The sequence below is a fragment of the Candoia aspera genome, chromosome 4 (genome assembly GCF_035149785.1).
Source record: "Candoia aspera isolate rCanAsp1 chromosome 4, rCanAsp1.hap2, whole genome shotgun sequence".
Classification (NCBI taxonomy): Eukaryota; Metazoa; Chordata; class Lepidosauria; order Squamata; family Boidae; genus Candoia; species Candoia aspera.
In genome coordinates, this window is record NC_086156.1 from 2,584,653 (window position 1) to 2,606,862 (window position 22,210).

The following is a 22,210-nucleotide window of genomic DNA, read 5'->3' on the forward strand; positions in this document are numbered from 1 at the left end:
AGAATGTTTCCCTTCCAGGGTGGGGCTGGGCATGTACCATATTAAAAAAAAGAAAAGTATTCCTCTTTCTGAGCCGATGCCTCTCTTAATTTTCCTTTGCACAAAACTCAAGAGTCGCTCACCTTTTCAACAGTCCTGTCATGATCTGAAGTTTGTTTTTAAGACCCCACCGCGTGGATGGGGGCAAAGGTGGCCTACGAGTGTTATCTGTGCCCACGTTCAGCTCTTGGAGTAAAAGCAAGCCATAAATCTAACAAGCTAATAAATAAGATCACAGCCAGCAGGCTGAGCTCTGGATGGGTCTGTTGCATTGGAAAAGTTCTCTGAGGTTCAATGCTGGGCTGCAGATGCTTCATTACCCTGCTGGGTCACATCATGATGACACGCCTGCAACTCTAAAACTAAGATTCAAGAGAACCCCAGCAAAGCAAACAACAACAACATACTTTGATTTACAAATTCAGGTTGAAATATTATGGGGGGAAAAAAAAATCAAGGGACATGCAGGTAGTCCTTGACTTATGTCCATTTGTTTAGTGACTGTTCGAAGTTACGATGGCGCTGAAAGAAGTTACTTACGACCGGTCCTCACACTTATGACCGTAACAGCATCCCTGCAGTCACGTGATCAAAATTCAGGTGCTTAGCAACTGGCTTGCACTTACAACAGTTGCAGCACCCTGGGGTCACGTGATCGCCATTTGCAACCTTCCCAGCTGGCTTCTGACAAGCAAAGTCAATGGGGGAAGCCGGATTTGCTTAATGACTGTGGTGATTTGCTTAACAACCGCAGCAAAAATGGTCGTAAAATCAGGTGTGATTCGCTTAACAACCGCCTTGCTTAGCAACAGAAGTTCCAGTCCCAATTGTGGTTGTAAGTCGAGGACTACCTGTACTGTAGGGATTGTAACTGGAGGTTTTGGTACAAAACCAAAAGGATTCCCCAAATATTTAGACGTGTGGAACTTATTGAAGTTGACACTGCTAATTTTGCAAAACACAGTCCTACTTAGAACAGCATATACCTCCATGACCCTCAGGTTCGTGGTTAGCACCTGAATCACTAACCTAATCGATTAGACTGAGATATTCATTTGGGATAATATTATTAATAATAATGAAGCTAAAGTGCTCCGGGACTTTAGCATTCAGACAGACAAGCACCTGCCCCACAACACCCCAGACTTAACCGTTGTTGATAAGAAGAACAAAAAGGTCTGGAGAGCGGACATCGCAACACACGGAGACAGCAGAAGAGAAGAGAAAGGACTGCAGAAAAATCACAAGATGCAAAGACCTGCACACAGAAGCGGAACGACTGTGGCAAAAGAAAGCAAAGGTATATCAATATCTTAGTAATAGTAATAGGCGCCTTGGGTGCAATCCCCAAACATCTGGAGCACCACTGGAGCACCATCGGCATTGACCAAATGGCCATCAGTCAATTGCAAAAGGCAGCTTTACTTGGAACAGCTCACATCCTGCCCCGATACCTTCCATATTATTAAACAGCAACATCTGCCCATCCCAGGTCCTTGGGAAGGACTTGAGAGGTGGACAAAAATGCCAAATCCACTCTAAACATCTGGCTGACTGTGCGACCAACCATAATATCATCAATTATGGTGGTTCTAAGGGAATGATGGAAAATTAATGCACAGGGCCTAAACTGAAGACCTCTAGGAGCGAAAGATCATGAGGACTTGTGGGCTTCTGGACGCAAGCTGGTGATCAGTCCTGGTGCCCCACTCAGGAAGGCGCTAATTCCCACAGGCTCAGCCGGTGTGACCTTCCTGGATTAGGTGGGTCTGTGATTCTTCTCCTCCTAAGCAATTCTTCTCTTCAAATGCCCTCCGTACCAACTGAGGATGGCTGTGATACTGAGCTGGCCTCTCTAAAATGCCTCTCTCTCACACACACATATACATCTATGTATATAAAATGTCCTCCCTTCCTCTTGGTCAGCCAAGGCTATTTTGGAGACCTTAATTTCCTTTCCTTTGACGCCTGCATGCGAAAACAGACTTTGGCTAATGATCTGCCCACCACTGGGTCCCCACATCCTGTTTTCCAAGCAGACCAGCTTCGGTTGAAATTGCAGCTTTCTGTTTTCGTGTCCAGACAAATGCATTCAAGGTAAACTTTGGGGGCTCAGAATAGTGCCTCAGGGGCCTGACCTTGAAAGCGGGGCAGAAGAAGAGAGGGGGGGAGGTTGGTAGAGGCCTCTCTCCAGTCTAGGTGGTTGAGGGGGCCCGGTCCCACCCCACAGACACGTTCAGGAGGACATGGAGGAGTTTGGTTGCCTTCAAAATGTCTGCCTGACCTTCTCCTCTAGGACATCTTGTTGAAAGATTTAAGATGGAGAACCTCAAGTCCAGACTATAAAGGTTGGCAGCTCTGAAGCCATGGGAAATGTGGATGGAGGGGCAGATGCTTCCAGTTCAATCAGATTGAGTTCCTTTCCACCTGAGTGACTTCTGGAGACTTCGGAGCATCGTGGAAGTGATGCAAAGCCTGTTGACGTTGTTTTGGGACAAGGACAGCTGAGCAGTTCTAGAGGACCCCATTTATCGCTAGCGCGGAAATGAAAAAGTGTAGAGAAAGAGGTGATCGATTTCTTGTGGTTGTGTTTTTTAAGAAGGTGGAGGAGAAGGGATGTTGATAGGTCTTCAGAGCGAAGTAGCCTCTGTTCTCCCCTAATAAACAGGGTAACTCTGAAATCCCCCCTCTAGATATCTGTCAAAGAACCCAACAGCTGACTTCTTTGCAGCCATGGTTCAACTCCTTCCTGCCTGAGTAGCTGAAAGTCTTCTACTCACCACCAGTCCTCAAAACCTGTTGAAGAAACATCTAAGTATCCATGCCCCTTTCTAAGTATTAAAATGCTGTGGTGTCCCTTTACACAGAGGAGCATTGCCACCATCATCTATTACCAAAGATGTGGAATGTTGGAAAACAGACCCTCTGTTGTTCCAGCTGTGCACTGCCTTGGAAACCTCAGGGAATTCAGATCCCGTGGAGTGAAGGTAACTCAGGTCATTAGGAGCTCATCCCCCCACCCCTCTAATGTCTCCCAAAGTGTTCAGGAAAAATTCAGAAACTCTCCCGCTTCCAGATTCAACTTCAAGGCCATCTTTTGTGAATAATGGCTGCTCCCTTCATGCTTGCAGACCTTTGATTGATTGATTCGGTGCCCATCTAGTCTGTGTTGACTCTTAGCAACCACACAGGTAGACCTTCTCCAGGAGAAAGACCTTTATTTAGTCTAACCGAATACCCAGGGGAGCAATTTATATCATGACCTCCATAAATCCCACCCGTCCTCCAACTTCTGCAGGAGCTTCCAGGTGAATGTTCTCATCCTCCCATTTTGGTAGATATTTGTAACTTGCCTTGATTCTTCCCACAGACCCTTCCCCCTCTTTTTTTTTAAATCAATAAACATTAACGGTGGGAGAGTTGCACAGTGCCTGTAGACTACTTGTGGCCAAGAGACAACCTCCTGGAAGCCCTTGAGATCCTCCAGTCTCTGGATTAAGTCTTGGTAGAAATGCAAACTCACCCCAACCAAACAACGTGAATCCCCAAAGGTACTTTTTCTCTGAGAAGAACGCCATGAAGATGAGGCTGTGAAGATAGAGGCCTTCCACCAGAATCCAGTAGTAACTGGTGGCGAGGAAGTAGAGGAACAAAGTCACAGCTACTTTACAGCCCACCTGGGGAGGGGTGCAGATAGAGACAGAGGAATTAGCTGGACAATATTGGTAAGTCCTATTGCGGGCATCGTTGCTGAGCAAGACTTGATGTTGAAGAGCTCGGAGGCTGTATAGTGATCTACAGTACAAAATGTGTATGCAAAACTCAATATTCTGGGGATATAATATTCCAGGGAATATCAGAATATTCTAAGGAGGATCTAATGCTCCATTTGAATTCTAGGACATACTGGTCTGGCTGCTCTGGAAGTGGTTTGGTCCTTTTCCAGAAATAAATCTTTCAGGTATGGGAGCTGGTGGTGATATCCTGGATATGTCCAGAATGGTGAGTTTTGCACCCTTCTCATGCCCACCATCAACTTCCTCTGGAATAGATTTGTACAACGTGAAGCCTCTCAACAGCCCTTCCAGGTAGGCCAGGCCAAGAAACAGGCCCCAGGGGGGTTCCAGGAATGTTGTTTTACTGTAGTCAGATAGAATAACAGAGTCCTAAAAGGCTGCCCAAGTTGTTTTTGGTCCCAATGTATCCTAAACAAAATCAAAGCAAGGTTATTAGGAGTTTTTCTCTTGTTTTTGATTCTTTTCCAGGACTGTTTAATCTTTTCTGAAATTCACTGAGATTAACAGCTTGTTCTTCTTTCCCTGTTCCCAAGACCAGGTCCATTTTTCTTCCCTCCTCTAGAGTAAAAGCACTGCACTTCTCCAAAACCTGCCCCCTCAATACTCACTTTAGAACCAGAAACCAACTGAATACTTGAAAAAGGAAATTGATTAACTGCAGGCATCATCTTGACTTTCCTGACCCTATACTCCAGACAGCCCTGGCTGTACTGAATGAAACTGAAATTAAGTTAAATTACTTTAAGATTAAAAATCATGAATATATGCATTTGTCACAGCAGAGGGCAGCACCTTGCTAACCTTGGCTAATCCCAAACTCGTTAAGCAAGGTCCAACTGATTACCTGGATGAGAGGCAACCAGGTTATAATTGGGATTAAATTGAATTTCTAAGGGGTGTGATTTTCAGCATGTAAATGGGGTGCTTAGGACCCGAAAGAGGGGCAGAGCTTCGGCTGAGCAATAAAAGCAACTGGTTGAGAAAAAACACTTTGTGGAATTTTGAGCCGAACTGACCTTGGCTGATCTTGAAAAGCCAAACTTGGTTAATCCTTGGATAGGCACCACCAGGAAATTCCCAAGGCTGTAAGGCTGAACTGGGAAGTCAAAATCCACCCAAAAGAAGGCAATGGCAAATCTCTTCCATAATGTTGCCAAGAAAAAAAAAAGCTGGGGCAGAGTCGAACTCAGCTCAAGGGAATCTTTTACCTTTCTGGACACATATACTGCACCCATGTTTCATAAGCTTGTGAAGATGGAACCTTTCCCTGTTTTTATTATGCCAGTTTTCCTTTCGCTTTTTATTGCTTGTAATTTTCTGTTTGGGTGGTGCTATTTTATTGTTTTTATGGATTTTGCACCATGGAAGTTTTCCTTGGTTTTTCTTATCTATGTAAGCTCCCGAGAGTCTCTGGCTGGTGCCCGGATAGAAATGTGGAAAATAACAAACGATCAGATTTAATCCCATCTTCTTTTTATCCTGCTCATTTGTTGCATTGTGGCTCCTGCTGGCAGGCTGCCCCAAATCGCTGCAAGGCTTTTCAAAAGTTGCATGCCCTAGTTCAGTGTTTCTCAACCTTGGCAACTTTAAGATGAGTGGACTTCAACTCCCAGAATTCCCTAGCCAGCAGGCTGGCTGGGGAATTCTGGGAGTTGAAATCTACTCATCTTAAAGTTGCCAAGGTTGAGAAACACTGCCCTCGTTGTAAGGGCACATCATGCTCTCAAGGAGCAATAAAAGTAGTCCATTGTGTTTATTATGAGCCGCTGCAGCAGCTCATCATGAATGAAAATTCAGTGCATAATCAGGATTTCCGTGGTCAGCTATGGTAGGCCACAACTCAAGGTGGACAGGTCACCGAGATTGTTCTCCTCCCTTACTGCTTAGAAAGTCCTTGTCCTAAGTCACTTTCTCCCATTGCTGGAAAACCCCATTTTAATAGCATTGCACAGGGGGCAGCATCTGCTCTTCCCAAATGCACATTAAATTGGAGACCATGTCACTGTGGCCATGTCTGCGCATTTTCAGTCGAGGAAATTTAGCCCATTGCATTGGGTGAACTTTGCATTCAAAGTGCATTGAATTAAAGTCTGGTAAATGGAGGCTTTGCTGTGTTTTTTAGGGCCAGGCTGCAATGTGGAAACACCGTCATCTAGAAACGGTGGTTTGGAGTGTGCAGGAAGAGAATTGTGGCGTTTGCCTGCAACTTTTTCCAAGCAGCCATACCTTTCGGGGTTAAGTGGTTGTGCTCTGCAGGTTCCACAGGATACAGAGAAAGAGCTCAGAAGGTTTAAAGACAGATGTTCCATCTGCATCTCATGTCCTCCTAAGCATCTTCTGGAATCAAATCCCAAACGCTGCAGAGCCCTGTTACTTCACACAGTTATGTTGGATGTGAAGGATCCAGCCTGTGTGGTCACTTTATGCTTCAACCCAGAACACAGTAACTGAGTTAAAAATAAAATATTCTGTATGAAGGCAATTCCTATTTTTAACATACTTTATGTCGCTTCTTTTATTTTTGGCAGCTTGGATAGGAAGGGCTGGGATTTTCTGTAAAGATCATTGCTCCATCTGAAGAAAACATTGCAATGGAACCTCAATTTAATGGGCCATTGGGGGGGGCTGTTACTCACAAATGCCAATTAAATTGTAAATGCCATCATTTGTGGCAGTTGCTTAATTTGCATATGCAAGTGTTGTAAATTAATGCAAACTAAGGGCTTGGCATCATCTGCATCACAAAGTGATTGTGCAGATATGTAAACAGATGCAAATGACATAATATTAATGGGTTGGATTTCTCTGAATGCAGCAAACTTGATCTGTTGTTTGGGGAGGGGGCGGGGCGGCAGTGCTGCCTATTGCCCAGAATAGAGCAACGATCTGTACATTTTGAAGTTTGTTTGGCTTTTACTGCTAAATAGTGTCAGGTGTTTTCAGCCGCACTAAGATCCATATTCATGGTGTGTTTGCTGATTTCCCTGCACCCTTTTCTGCCTAAAAACCCTTTAAGCAGGGAGCTACTCAGAGAAATTAACATTTTGCTTATCATTCCAAGCTGGAATGGAGAATGCCTCACCCATTGTAGATTCCTGCTGAGTAGCACAATGAGAGGCAGCTATGCTGAAAGAATGAGGAAAGAAGGGGTGAAGGCTGTGCCCCACCTGCTTCTAACCACAGTACAAAAATAGTCTAGCAACCTCTTTTTCTGTCCTGTCCCCTAGATCAGTGTTTCCCAACCATGGCAGCTTTAAGATGTGTGGACCTAAACTCCCAGAATTCCCCAGCCAGCTCGGCAGCTTTAAGATGTGTGGACTTCCACTCCCAGAATTCCCTAGCCAACATGCTGGCTGGGGAATTCTGGGAGTGGAAGTCCACGCATCTTGAAGTTGCAGAGGTTGAGCAACACAGCCCAAGGGGGTTGTGTCCATAGGGGGATGCAAAGGAGACAAATATTGACCTTCTAAGTAACTGCAAGTAAATTTAATTTGGGGCCATCAGCCACATCTCTGGAGTCTTCTTGGTTTTGGAAGTGAGAAGCCTTATTTTAGAACTTCCTAGTTGGCTCTGGTAGGACAACGTGAGAAGATTAGACTGCTGATCTGACCCATCAGGATTCTCCTTCCGATCGTAATTATGGAAGGCTAGTGGGACAGAAGTTCATGAGAACATGAGAATGCCCTACTGGATCAGGGTTAGGTCCATCTCACAAGGAGGCCTACCAGACACCTAGAAGGCCCTAAATAGGAGATCAAGGCAGGTCTTTTCTCCCAGGAAGAAGCCAAGGGGACCACCTCCTGTAGGTCTACCACCACTAATGCTTTGATGAATGGGGAGTCTCATGGTCCCTTTCGCCCCCAGATTCACCCACTGGCTGACTGGGGTGGGTCAGTTTTTCTTTACCCTGCAACTGAATTCAGATTCTTTCAACGTTCATTACCTGTGGGGTTGGATGAAAGGTGTTTGCTAGCCAGAGATACTCACAAGGGCTGACTTATCTGCTGGCGGGGCCTCGGTCATGGACTTGAAGTCTTCTTCTGTGATTCGCTCCATCTCCTCCAGCGCTGAGCCAGAGTAGAGAACTGCGTCCTTCACAAAGACGTTGATAGCTCGAAGCATGAAGGAGATGAATAAGTGCATGTGGATATAATTTCGGGTACAGTGGAGGCGTCTGGAACGACCAAGAATATGGGATTATTCTGTCCACTGCTAATCATTTCCAAGAGATGCATTTGCAGGCTGACATTGTGGGGGATATCTGAACCACGGAAAATTGATTTGAATTTTGTTTGAGATGCATCAAACATGAGCCTGTCAACCATAAAATATAGAGTGTGAGGAGTGGATGCATCTACTTATTTCCTCTTCTTTTGCTTCTGGATTGGTCCAGTATCAGGTAGCTGTTGTTGCAACAAGTTACGAATGACAGTGTTTTAAAAGTCTGCATGAGGATTGATATGGATTTATGCACAGATTTCTCCTAAAGAAATTTGCCTTTTTATTCACCGTGCATTTTGAGCCCCTTTTCCATGTGGAGAAAATTAAGAAAAGGGTGTGTTTGGCAGCACATTGGTTGCTTTAAAGTTTAATCTGAATTAATTTCTCTGTATCCATCCTTTGTACATGCAGCTGATAAAACTGAGCCAAAGAGACAAGGACAGTTTCCATTAAAAACTGAAACGAATGGCTCAGTGGAAGAACACAGACCAGATTTCAATTAATGGGCAGATCTATTTATATCCCTCACTCCCTTCTTCCTGTTTTGTTGTCTGGCTGACAGACAGCTCCTGACAACGTTCTTTCAATCGTTCCGCTAACTAAACCCACCTGGTGGAATGTGGTGGCCCTCCAACCATCTAGAGAATGCCAGGTTGGGCAGAGATGAGGAGGAGGGGGAGGGGGGTGAGGATGATGGTGATCTGGTGTGTGTGTCAGTACGCTCAAACACTTCCTAGCTGGTGCAACGTAGGCAACTGGGTGTGCCATGCACGGGTGTCTCTGGAGCATGTTTTTCAAACTTGGCAACTTGAAGAAGCATGGACTTCAACTCCCAGAATTCCCCAGCCAAAAGTAAAATTACAAACATAAATATTTTTTTTTGTCCCTATGAACCTCTTTGAGATTGGCCGCTTTTTCAGGTTGGTCCTTTATTTCTTTTTCAAGAAAATACGGTGACGGTGACCTGGAATCATTATATGAGATAGGTGGGCATATCAGCCCATTAAAATAATAATAAAATACTAAAAATACAAAAAAGAAGGAAGGAAGGAAGGAAGGAAGGAAGGAAGGAAGGAAGGAAGGAAGGAAGGAAGGAAGGAAGGAAGGAAGAGCAAAGGGGTCAACCAAAAGGAAAGGACAGAGAAAGTCATGGCTGGATAGAGCTGATCAAGAGAGAAGCTGGAAGTCTAAAGAACAAGAGAACAAGATACAGGTAGTCCTCAACTTACGACCATTTGTTTAGTTACCACTCAAATTACGATGGCACTGAAAAAAGTGACTTACAACTGGTCCTTGCACTTACGACCGTTGCAGCGTCCCTCTGGTCATGTGATCAAAATTCAGGTGCTTGGCAACCGGCTTGCACTTACAATGGTTGCAGCATCCCCGGGGTCACGTAATCATCATTTGCGACCTTCCCAGCAAAGTCAATGGGGGAAGCTGGATTCGCCTAACGACTGCAGCAAAAAAGGGTGTAAAATCAGGTGCAACTCACTTAATGAGTGCCTCGCTTAACAACAGAAGTTTGGGTCCCAATTGTGGTCATAAGTGGAGGACTATCTGTATAGGAAATGGTGCATGGACAGGATGGAAGCAAGGAAAAATGATGATGATGATGATTTTCTGCACTGCTGTTGCTATATTAACATTTCATTTAAATACAGGAAATAATAATGGATGAAGAGCAACTTAAACTCATATTAAAATCATTTAAAGCTACTAAAATTTGTGTAAAGCCAGGCCCAACAGTGGCCTGTGCATGTGTCAAATAAGTCAAGATGGCAGCCAACCCATTGAGTGGAAGCCCCACCCCTTTGAATGGACATGTGACAGGAGCAGATCTTCACAAGGGGCGGGGCTTTGAGCTGCCACAGCTGCCATTTTGACTTTTTCGACCCCATTGGCAGACACCCCTGAAGAAAGCGGATCCCGAGAAGGAACTTACCTAAAATATCCTAAGATAAGAACCGCAATCGTCAGAGATCCCAGCGAGATGGAATAACCAATGGTATAAATCACATAAAGCCGATGGAAGACTTCCTGTCACGAACACAAGTGGGTGGAGAGAGAAATTGAGAACGTTCAAGGAGCTGTTGGAAAATCGGAATGGGTTTTTCCCCCCCCTCTGGGGGCTTAAGGGCTGCTCAGCGAGCGGGAGAAGGGACGGCAACTGAAATCAGGAGAAATCTTGTTGGGCAGACAAACAGAAGTGGATCTGGGGAGACACGGGCATCGTGACTCCGGAGATGTTGGGCTCTGCCCCACCAAGTCGGGCGAGAACAATTTTGAGGCCGGAAAGGAAAGTTTCTGAAAACGCCATCAAAGAAAATTTCCCAGTTGGCTTTCCCAAGGGAAGTCTGGACTGGCGTCAAAAAACCTCAAGTATAAAACAACGAGGAATAATTTTGTCCCAGGCCTTCCGAGTCCACCCCTCTCCTCTTCAGATAAATGCACCCAATTTTCCTGCAAAAGAAAAGCAAACAGGATTTGCGCCGGACCGCAGAATCCCAGCTGATTTTGGTGGCGTTTACGTGGGAGAGCATCTTGTTGGATCCAGGGTCCAGATTTCAGCCTTTTGGAAAACAGTAATGAAATTGGCTTCTGGGGTCTCTCTTAACCAGCCTTTCTCATCCTGGGCACCTTAATACAGCTCCGAGCACACAGCATCATAGAATCCTAGAGATGGGACCTCCGAGGTCATCTAGTCCAGTGTTTCTCAACCTTGGCAGCTTGAAGATGCGTGGACTTCAACGCCCAGAATTCCCCAGCCAGCATAGCTGGGTCCTTCTGATGGTCCTTCTGATGGCTCGCTTGAACTTCTTTCCTCATAGTGGACTCTGAAGGCTATCTACAGTAGCTTTCCCCAACCTTGGTTCCTTCTGGATGGGAGGACTCCAAGTCCCAGAATTCTCAGCCACAGTGCCAGGTTGGGGAAGGGTGCTCTTCCCCTTGCACACCCTGCCAGGAGCCCCTTCTCTAGAATCCTTCGATCAAGCAGGAGACAAATAGGCAGACTGCAGAGAACTTTGAAAAGGGGCAAGAGCCAACTGGGCACCTTGTGGTACATGCTGGCTGAGGAATTCTGGGAGTTGAAGTCCACACAGCTTAAAGTGGCGAGGTTGAGAAACACTGTGCTACAGGCTATATCTGCTCCTGGCTACCAGCAAGGATCATCGGTGGTCCCAGCAAATACGGCACACAGCATTGTGTAATTTTGGTGGCCTGTTATCTGTGGAACTCTCTCCCAAGGGGGGCAGGGTAGAACGCAGAGCCCTGTTTTAGCTCAGAACATCCTTTTTTAAAAAAAAAAATCTGTATTTTCCTAAGTAAATCATCCCCTTCTTTTTTTTAACTTGAATAGCTGGATCGTCTTGTAGGCATTTTAACATCGTACTTTAATTACAGCCGTTGGCGAAAGCGGGGGGCCTTTGCTCTCTTCCCTTTCAAGCACGCAAACAGACAAGGGGTTTTGCTTGCCAACACGCAGAAAATGCGCCACCCCTTTCGGGTCTGGAAATGGGTTCCTTGCAGCTCTGGCTGTCCCCCTTGCTCCGGGGATGATGTTGATAATGCAGCCCACTCCCTTCCTTTTGCAATTTTCAGCAATGCAAGCAAGACGCAGGCTGCTGAAAATGACATGTGTGGTTTTTAAAGCTGGGCTGGAGAAAAATGCAGCTCTGGAACGCTGACCTCAACCCGATTACATCAGAATCCTCAGGACCTGGGAATCGGTTTCTCGCTCTGTGGATCTGCACGATTGCCAACATGCATCTGTTCAGCAACTCAGTAAACAGGCGAAATTCCCTAGGTGATCCTGCATTTCTATCCACCCTCACAACAGCACCAGTTTCCCCAAAGAGAGGCAGGTGGCCTGAGTTGTGCCGCAAAACAGGGGAATCATCCTGTTCTTGGCCCACGTGCAGAGTGCAGAACAGGAGGGGGAACTTTTGATTTCTGCCCAGCAAAGATATCGATTGATTTATTGGTTAGATTTCTCTCCTGCTTTTCTTCTAGGAGCAAATGGTCGTATATGTAGCTTTTGGTCCTCCTGTTGTTTCCTCATAACAATCTTGTGAGGTAGGCTGGGTTGCGAGTGGGAGAGCCCTCACGATTAATAAAAAAATTACAATTTTTAAAAAATTGTAAGGCAAAGCATCGGAAGATGAGACCCCCAGGTTGGAAGATGGTCAAAATGCTCCTGGGGAGGAACAGAGGATGAGCTCAACTAGCCTCAGACGTGATGACACAGCTAGCTCAAAGCCGAAAGGACGGCTAGCGGCCGACGGTGCTGGTGGTGAACGGCGAATCCGATGTTCTAAGGATCGACACACCATTGGAACCTGGGATGTAAGATCTATGAGCCAGGGCAAATTGGATGTGGTGATTGGTGAGATGTCAAGATTAGAGATAGACATTTTGGGCGTCAGTGAACTGAAATGGACTGGAATGGGCCACTTCACATCAAATGACCACCAGATCTACTACTGTGGACAAGAGGACCACAGAAGAAATGGAGTAGCCTTCATAATTAATAGTAAAGTGGCTAAAGCAGTGCTTGGATACAACCCAAAAAACGATAGAATGATCTCAATTCGAATTCAGGGCAAGCCATCTAACATCACAGTGATCCAAATATACGCTCCAACCACAGATGCTGAAGAAGCTGAAGTAGAGCAGTTCTATGAGGATCTGCAGCACCTACTGGACAACACGCCTAAAAGAGATGTTATTTTCATCACGGGAGACTGGAATGCTAAGGTGGGCAGTCAAATGACACCTGGAATTACAGGTAAGCATGGCCTGGGAGAACAAAACGAAGCAGGACATAGGCTGATAGAATTTTGCCAAGACAACTCACTCTGCATAACAAACACTCTCTTCCAACAACCTAAGAGACGGCTTTATACATGGACTTCACCAGATGGACAACACCGAAATCAGATTGACTACATCCTTTGCAGCCAAAGGTGGCGGACATCTATACAGTTGGTAAAAACAAGACCTGGAGCTGACTGTAGTTCAGATCACGAACTTCTTCTTGCACAATTTAGGATCAGACTAAAGAGATTAGGGAAGACCCACAGATCAGCTAGATATGAGCTCACTAATATTCCTAAGGAATATGCAGTGGAGGTGAAGAATCGATTTAAGGGACTGGACTTAGTAGATAGGGTCCCAGAAGAACTATGGACAGAAGTTCGCAACGTTGTTCAGGAGGCGGCAACAAAATACATCCCAAAGAAAGAGAAAACCAAGAAGGCAAAATGGCTGTCTGCTGAGACACTAGAAGTAGCCCAAGAAAGAAGGAAAGCAAAAGGCAACAGCGATAGGGGGAGATATGCCCAATTAAATGCAAAATTCCAGAGGTTAGCCAGAAGAGATAAGGAATTATTTTTAAACAAGCAATGCGCGGAAGTGGAAGAAGACAATAGAATAGGAAGGACAAGAGACCTCTTCCAGTAAATTAGAAACATTGGAGGTAAATTCCAGGCCAAAATGGGTATGATCAAAAACAAAGATGGCAAGGACCTAACAGAAGAAGAAGAGATCAAGAAAAGGTGGCAAGAATATACAGAAGACCCGTAGAGGAAGGATAACAGTATTGGGGATAGCTTTGACGGTGTGGTCAGTGAGCTAGAGCCAGACATCCTGAAGAGTGAGGTCGAAAGGGGCTTAAGAAGCATTGCTAATAACAAGGCAGCAGGAGACGACGGCATCCCAGCGGAACTGTTCAAAATCTTGCAAGATGATGCTGTCAAGGTAATGCATGCTATATGCCAGCAAATTTGGAAAACACAAGAATGGCCATCAGATTGGAAAAAATCAACTTATATCCCCATACCAAAAAAGGGAAACACTAAAGACTGTTCAAACTATCGAACAGTGGCACTCATTTCACATGCCAGTAAGGTAATGCTCAAGATCCTGCAAGGTAGACTTCAGCAGTTCATGGAGCGAGAATTGCCAGATGTACAAGCTGGGTTTAGAAAAGGCAGAGGAACTAGGGACCAAATTGCCAAAATCCGCTGGATAATGGAAAAAGCCAGGGAGTTTCAGAAAAACATCTATTTCTGTTTTATTGCCTATTCTAAAGCCTTTGACTGTGTGGACCATAACAAATTGTGGCAAGTTCTTAGCGGTATGGGGATACCAAGTCATCTTGTCTGCCTCCTGAAGAATCTGTATAACGACCAAGTAGCAACAGTAAGAACAGACCAGGGAACAACGGACTGGTTTAAGATTGGGAAAGGAGTACGGCAGGGCTGTATACCCTCACCCTACCTATTCAACTTGTACGCAGAACACATCATGCGACATACTGGGCTTGAGGAATCCAAGGCTGGAGTTAAAATCTCTGGAAGAAACATTAACAATCTCAGATATGCAGATGATACCACTTTGATGGCTGAAAGCGAAGAGGAACTGAGGAGCCTTATGATGAAGGTGAAAGAAGGAAGTGCAAAAGCTGGTTTGCAGCTAAACCTCAAAAAAACCAAGATTATGGCAACCAGCCTGATTGATAACTGGCAAATAGAGGGAGAAAACGTAGAAGCAGTGAAAGACTTTGTATTTCTAGGCACAAAGATTACTGCAGATGCTGACTGCAGTCAGGAAATCAGAAGACGCTTAATCCTTGGGAGAAGAGCAATGACAAATCTTGATAAAATAGTTAAGAGCAGAGACATCACACTGACAACAAAGGCCCGCATAGTTAAAGCAATGGTGTTCCCCGTAGTAACATATGGCTGTGAGAGCTGGACCATAAGGAAGGCTGAGTGAAGGAAGATGGATGCTTTTGAACTGTGGTGTTGGAGGAAAATTCTGAGAGTGCCTTGGACTGCAAGAAGATCAAACCAGTCCATCCTCCAGGAAATGAAGCCAGACTGCTTGCTTGAGGGAATGATATTAAAGGCAAAACTGAAGTACTTTGGCCACATAATGAGAAGACAGGACGCCCTGCAGAAGATGCCGATGCTGGGGAGAGTGGAGGGCAAAAGGAAGAGGGGCCGACCAAGGGCAAGGTGGATGGATGATATTCTAGAGGTGACGGACTCGTCCCTGGGGGAGCTGGGGGTGTTGACAACCGACAGGAAGCTCTGGTGTGGTCTGGTCCATGAAGTCACGAAGAGTCGGAAGCGACTGAACGAATAAAACAAAAAAAGGCAAAGCAACTCAACAGAGAAATCAATGATTGGTGTGTGTGTGTGTTTGTGTGTCCCCTTCACAAGCTGAGGCTGGACAGCTGACACTATAATCTTGCACTGAACAGGGGATTTGTCATGAGTGCCGTTGAGCTGAAGACATCAGCACAACGGCACACATGACAATAACGAGGAAGCAGAGGAAGGGACTTAAGATAAGCATAGCACGCACAACAACAGACACAGACCCCGGCCGGATGATTCAGCCATCAGGACACAAAAGAGGAAGAAGGAAAGACAAAGACAAGGCGGATCACGAGGCACACCCAAGCTGTTAGCAAAAGCGCAACGGAGATCGCCCAGCTGACAGCAATCACCGGCTGAAGGAGGAAACCGATTATGGGCAATCCCGGGGCACCAGCTGGGGCCCCGCAACCCTTCACCTACCGGCACGAAAGCATGCAGGACAAAGGGGGGATGACGCAACCCAAGGTGAGGGGGCGCTGACCGGCGCGGGGTATTTAAACCCCGCACCGGCGCGCTCCCTTCACTCTCAGCTTTTTTCGCGCCTAGCTCTACATTTGAATAAACCTGAACCTGCTCTTCTCTGAATCAGTGTCTGTGTTTTACTCAGCGGTAGGCAGCGCATGACAGGATTGACTTGATGGCCTCACGGGTCCCTTCCAGCTTTAGGATTCCAGGACTCTACATGACACTGAGATATTGGAAGTTGCATCCTCACCAGCTTTAAAGCAGATCTGGGCAATGTTCAAAATGTCTTTATTTATGATTAGAAGTACTTTTATTTCACTTCATCGGAGCAAACTTTACAAGTAAAATGAAATCATATCACAGGCATTAAATCAAATTGCATCATGCAGCATTTAAAATCACCCTTCAGTCGATTACTTCTACAATTTCTGTAAAATCATAACAGAGCCATAGACATCACAGGTTAGCCATCTGTCACATTTTAAATCCCCAAATGCTAGTTTAAATAGCCAAGTCTTTTACAGGTTTCTAAGTATTAATACAGATTTTCCCTCCCCCTGTCTGGGGACTCCACTGTGTTATAAAGACGGGGCCTAGGTTAGCTGAAGATGTTCAGATGTTGATAATCGGATACAGTCATTGCTGTGGACAGAAGAACATTTCCAGAATTTCTGTTTGCTTGTTTGTTCGTTCCAGGGAAATGCATTTATTTATTAATTCAATGCATTGTGCAGAGCCGCCCACTCCAGCAGACCCTGGGCAGCTTGCAAAATCTAACAGTTGTAAGACTGTTTTTCTTACAACTGGCACGCAAAACCCAGGGGCTTAATCGACCTATTATGGAGTTAATGAACTCCGCCGAAGCCACTTGCCGCGGGAATGTGCGTGGAAAATCAACACGTTCAACGTTTAATAGGGATGTTTAATATAAATCGCACGTATTAAAGGGACAGGCAAGGAAAGCATTGACTCTTCCATTTTGTTCACCTTTCACTTTGGGTGAAAGTTTACACTGTTTGCAAACTGCTGAATCAGAGCCAGTTCTGCCCTGACTCTGCACCTGATCCACACCTTCCTTGTCCCCAAGCTTTCCACTCACCTTTTCCCTGGTGTCGATGGTGAGAAACCTGGCACACTCGGTGTAGTTAGCCCAGGTCCGGTTTTGGTTCGGCACCAACGTCCAGCTGCCATTCATGTCACACTGCCGATGGGCGTAGCCTGATGGGGACGGCAGAAATGCAGAGGAGACGTGAAATGGGGGCACAAAGCTTTTGCCGCCTCCTGGTCTGCCTGCACAGAATGGTCAGGCCTTGGCTGGCTCCACCAGAACGAGGCAGAGTCGGGTGGGAGTGGGCTGGGAGGTGTGCGGTGGTGGTAGGAGGGCCTGTACCATGTCAGCTAGAAGGAACAGACCACACTTCTAAATTTATGGAAGGTGAATGTTCTGCTGGGGTCGATGTTTCTTTCCCTGCAAAAGAGGCTTCTGTTTTTCTACTTTTTTCTCGGGGTGCTTGAGAATTTCTTTCAGATTTCTCTTGGGTTTTTCGACTGACTTTATGGTTTTCTGTTGGTGCAACTGGCCACTGTCCAGTTTTCTAACCCTCTGGAACAGTGTTTTTCAAACTTGGCCACTTTAAGATGGGTGGACTTCAATTCCCAGAATTCCCCAGCCAGCTGGCTGGGGAATTCTGGGAGTTGAACTCCACCCATCTTAAAGTGGCCAAGTTTGAAAAACATTGCTCTAGAACATCCCTGATCTGAAAAATCCCTCCATGTCTTCTCTTGGATTAAATGGAAGGGTAGGAAGCCAGGGACCATGCGGAGAGGACAACGAGCGGAGAATATTTAACCACATAAATCCCAAGATTATCTCAGGGCAAGTGAAAGAACACTGCATTCCCCCAGCTGAGTTTCTTTAAAACTCTTCTCCCTTTTCTTCAAACATCTGCAAAATCCTCTCTTCAAATATCAGAAGGGGGGTCCCAGAGAGGAAAGGGTGGGCTTGTTTTCTGCTGCCCCAGAGGGCAGGGCCAGAACCAAGGGATGCAAAGCTACAAGGAAGGCGGTTCGGGCCAAATATCCAAAGGGACTCCCTGTCCATGTGAGCTGTGGGCCGGTGGAACAGGCTGCCACATGAAATGGGACGTTCTCCATCACTGAAAGTCTTCGAACAGAGGCTGGATGCTCATTTTTCAGAGATGCTCAAATGGATCCTGAGCAGGGATTGGACTAGAGGGCCTGTCTTATTCCTCCCAGCCCTAGCATTGAATTCCTAAAGCAAATTATTCTTCTTCACATGGAACGAAGGTCACTGAGACCTTTTCTGCAGCGCTCGAAAGGGAAGGCAGCTGGTATCAGCAATAAAATGCTACAGTATGAACTGTTCTCAGCAATTTTCTCTTTCCTCACCTGCCAGGTGTTCAGCCCTGCTAGAGTATAATATTATTTTTCCAACACCTTTGGAAGAGTGTGGGTGGGAGGTGTTATGTCTTTTTGTGCACGCTGTTCTGTGTTGCTTGCACAGCTCCTGGTGTTCTTATTAAAATAAGACAAAGTAGACATAAAATGTCCTGTTGGAGTTTGCAGGGACCCAGAGAAATTTGAAAGAAATTCTCCAGCATTCTGAGAACAAAAGGGTAGGATGGCCTGCATCAGGGATGCCCCAATATATTTATTTCTCCATGGAATTTTTATATCCTGCTGCAGCCTGACGATTCTCTGCATTATACAAACAATGGGGGAAAAAAACATTAAAACCACCACGGGGAGATTAAAATGCAAACAGTATAAAGAGGGAATAGGAATGAGAAAATAAATTAATATCTACCTACGCCACTACAGTGAATATAAAAAGTAGAAAAATGAAAAGTGAAAAATCACTGGAAAGTTTTCTGGAGAATTTTAACTAGGCGCACCTGGTGAACTACCACGGACAGGGTGCCCTGACTGTGGTCACCTCTAGAGACACAGAAGAGCAGATGTCTGACCTCAGGCTTTGTGGTCTTTGGAATCAGCTGGCTGTGGGAGGGCTCTAGGTTGACCAGGACGGATATCAACATCATCTCCATCACTGTCTGTGCTATTGATTGATGACTGACTGATTGATAAGGTGCCATCAGATCAGTGTCAACTCTGACCAACCACATAGACAGACTTTCTCCAGGATGATCTGCCTCCAACCTAGTTCTTCAGGTCTTTCAATGGTGCATCCATTGCCAATGTAATCAAGTCCATCGACCTTCTGCTGGTCCTGCTCTTTCTTCCCTCCCTCCCTCCCTCCCTCCCTCCCTCCCTCCCTCCCTCCCTCCCTCCCTCCCTCCCTCCTTCCTTCCTTCCTTCCTTCCTTCCTTCCTTCCTTCCTTCCTTCCTTCCTTCCTTCCTTCCTTCCTTCCTTCCTTCCTTCCTTTCCCAGCATTATGGACTTCTTAAGGGAACTAGGTTTTTGCATTGATTGATTATATGCCATCAAGTCAGTGTGGACTCTTAGCAACCACATAAATAAACTTTCTCCAGGAAGGTCTGTCTCTAACCGGGTCCTTCAGATCTTCCAATAGTGCCCCCATTGCCACTGTAATCAAGTCCAACCACCTACTCCTTCCTTCCTTCCTTCCTTCCTTCCTTCCTTCCTTCCTTCCTTCCTTCCTTCCTTCCTTCCTTCCTTCCTTCCTTCCTTCCTTCTTTTCTCAACATTATGGACTTCTCAAGAGAACTGGGTCTTTCAACATATCTGTGTTATAGCCATAGCTACAATTTCAGCTATAGTTATACCTAGATCTATACCTACACTTACAACTAGCCATGGAACTATACAGAGCTAGATAGGTCTAGGTCTAGGTCTAGGTCTAGGTCTAGGTCTAGGTCTAGGTCTAGGTCTAGGTCTAGGTCTAGGTCTAGGTATCAGTCCTGGACAATCCAGAATCGTCCAAAGCCAGGCTATAGCATGTATATTTTTATAGCTATACAGTAGATATATTTAGCTTTATGATCTCAATCTGGACCTCAGTTTGGATCTAGATAGAGATATCACTCCTGGCCAATGCAGAGCCACCTGATAGCCAGGTTGCGGCGTATGTATCTGTTTATCTGTAGATATAAGTATAATTCTCTATCTGTATAGATATAGACACTGCAGTCTAGCCGCCCACCTGTGGCTGGTCTATTTATTTATTTATTTCTTAAATTTGTACACCACCCAATTTCCAACTGTCTCCAAAACATCAAGGTTGACCCCTTTTCTTTTAGGGCAAGATGATGACCCTATAGATTGGAGCTGGAAAGAAAAACAGCTTAGGGGAAAACACCCAAGGGGGTCAAAAAAGTCAAAATGGTGGCTGCCACCATGTAGTTGAAGCCTGGTTCTTTTTTTACATGTGCCACCATCTTAACTCTGCCACTCAACAATTCTGATTACTTTCTACACATTTTCTCCTGGGAATTTTCTTCGCTCTGCTCTGCACTTGAGTTTTTGAACCCAGAGGTGTAAACAGGCTAAGAGAGGCAGAGTGATTCCTGGCTTGCAAATTTGGCTGTTCATTGGCAACTCTAAAACTTATGCCAAGCTTACAACTTAGCTCTGTCATTCCTGGCAGAGGAGATATTCCCGATCTTCTTTTGATGGTTGTTTTCAACTTGTTTTTATGATTGCACGCTACCCAAAGTCACTATAGAGCTGGGTGGCCTTATACATATTTCAAATAGATAGATGGATGATGATAGATAGATTGATAGTCCTCCATTCAGCTTTCCTAATTGTTCAGAACTGGAGATCAACGCCCTACCCCATGTTCTCCAGATGTTTTGGACTAGGAGGAGATCAGCAATGTTTGAAGCATCAGGGGACAACTTTGCTGTCTAACTTTCCAGATGGCTGCAGCCCGTTTTTTTATGTTGGAGATTTTAAGGGTGGGATTATCTGGAACATCATCCCCCATGGGAGAGGTTAGCCCCAAGCCTTGCAACCTCCCGCAAAGCCCTTAAAACTAAAAGGCCAGAACACATTCCTCTCTGGCAGCCAACACCAAGATAAGCAGGGATTAACACCAGGTAAACAATCAAGTGGAAAGCAATACCCCAATCAAGGAACTACCAAGGAGAAAACCATACCCCAAACAACACTGGCAGGGCAACCTACCATATATAAACAAGGAGCAAACCCCACACTCACCAACGCTGAGGATGTTACCTAGTTGGGTCATGAAACGTCTGCAAGCCAACAACCAAGCTCAGAGAGCACCAAGGACTACACTGTCCAACCGCTAGCTACAGAGATCCCCTTCTATTAATATACTATCAAATCTCTGAGAAGGAGGAACAGATCCTTCTGGCCAAAGATGTCCACAAAGGGAGGTCACAAAAACTAAGTTTGGTGCCTGCACTCGCACAATCAAATTCCTGTTCTGTTTTTGGGTGTATCCCCATCCATTCTTTCTATTAAAAAAGTTCAACTTATCTAATTCTGCCAAGAAAAGGCCCAAGCAGAGATCCAGACAGCCCCTGCCCTGCTGGCCTTTCGTATGGCCCTAAAAGGACCTGGCTGTGGCCCCGAAGGTGGGCAGGGACCCATTTCCGGGCTGTATTAGTAATTATGTGATATGCTATTTTCTCAGCTGCTCAGCATTTGCATTTGGCTCCTGTTGCAGTTGGTTTTTATTTTATTTTAATTTTGTTCGCCGGCCAGAGTCGCTCGTGGGGATGGGCAGCCATATAAATGGAACAAACAAATGCACAAATAAATAAATAGATAAATAACTTTACCATCATGGTTGAAGTCATAGATATAATCTGGACAGGGCATGGATACCACTTTTCCCGGGGCTCCTTCGGGCCAACAGATGAGGTTGTCCCACTCAGGGGCGCAGAAACCATCTGCAAGACAAAAACAAGAAAGTTGATGGGTGGACAGACACGGGTCACCGCAGAGTCCAGTCGAAACTCATGGCTTGTGACCTAGAGATTTGGTGACCTTGAGATTAGGCAGATGTACAGTATATACAGGCACATTCAACACTTAACCCAATGTTTCTCAACCTTAGCAACTTTAAGACCTGTGGACTTCAATTCCCAGAATTCCCCAGCCAGCACATGCTGGCTGGGGAATTCTGGGAGTTGAAGTCCACACATCTTAAAGTTGCTAAGGTTGAGAAACAAATCTCAGCTCGTCTTTTGCCACTTATGAATGAGGATTTCTCAAGACGACTAAATAAATGGATGAATGTACGACCCAAAATGTTTTTCTGACCACGTATGTCATTTATGTTTAGTTGGGATATGCTCATTTCTTAAAATGTCTCTCTCGAAGTTCTGATCGTGTTACCTCGCCATTGGACATCTAGCAGATCAGCAAACGGAGCAGGGTCTTTTTGGTGGCAGGGCCAAGTTGACCAGTGCAAGCATATGCCTCTTTTCCCACTAGTTGTCCTTTTTAAGTGGATTATTTAGGTCGTGGGTGTGTTGTTTAAAAATTGGAATTCTGATTAAGGGATTCTGAACGTGGAAGGTAAGTTCTGATTTTTACACTGC

At 45.4% G+C, this 22,210-nt stretch overlaps 1 protein-coding gene across 1 annotated transcript in view; it reads right to left on the reverse strand.

Moving 5' to 3' along the window:
* Window positions 1–22,210, reverse strand: part of PTH1R (parathyroid hormone 1 receptor) — a 109,940-nt gene that overhangs the window by 16,601 nt on the left and 71,129 nt on the right. Inside the window, exons 3-7 of the mRNA XM_063303260.1 lie at window positions 21,446–21,556; window positions 16,791–16,909; window positions 10,003–10,097; window positions 7,824–8,010; window positions 3,563–3,716 (exon numbers count right to left, since the gene is read on the reverse strand). Of these exons, the coding sequence (XP_063159330.1) occupies window positions 3,563–3,716; window positions 7,824–8,010; window positions 10,003–10,097; window positions 16,791–16,909; window positions 21,446–21,556 (666 nt within the window). The remainder of the gene's footprint in view (window positions 1–3,562; window positions 3,717–7,823; window positions 8,011–10,002; window positions 10,098–16,790; window positions 16,910–21,445; window positions 21,557–22,210) is intronic.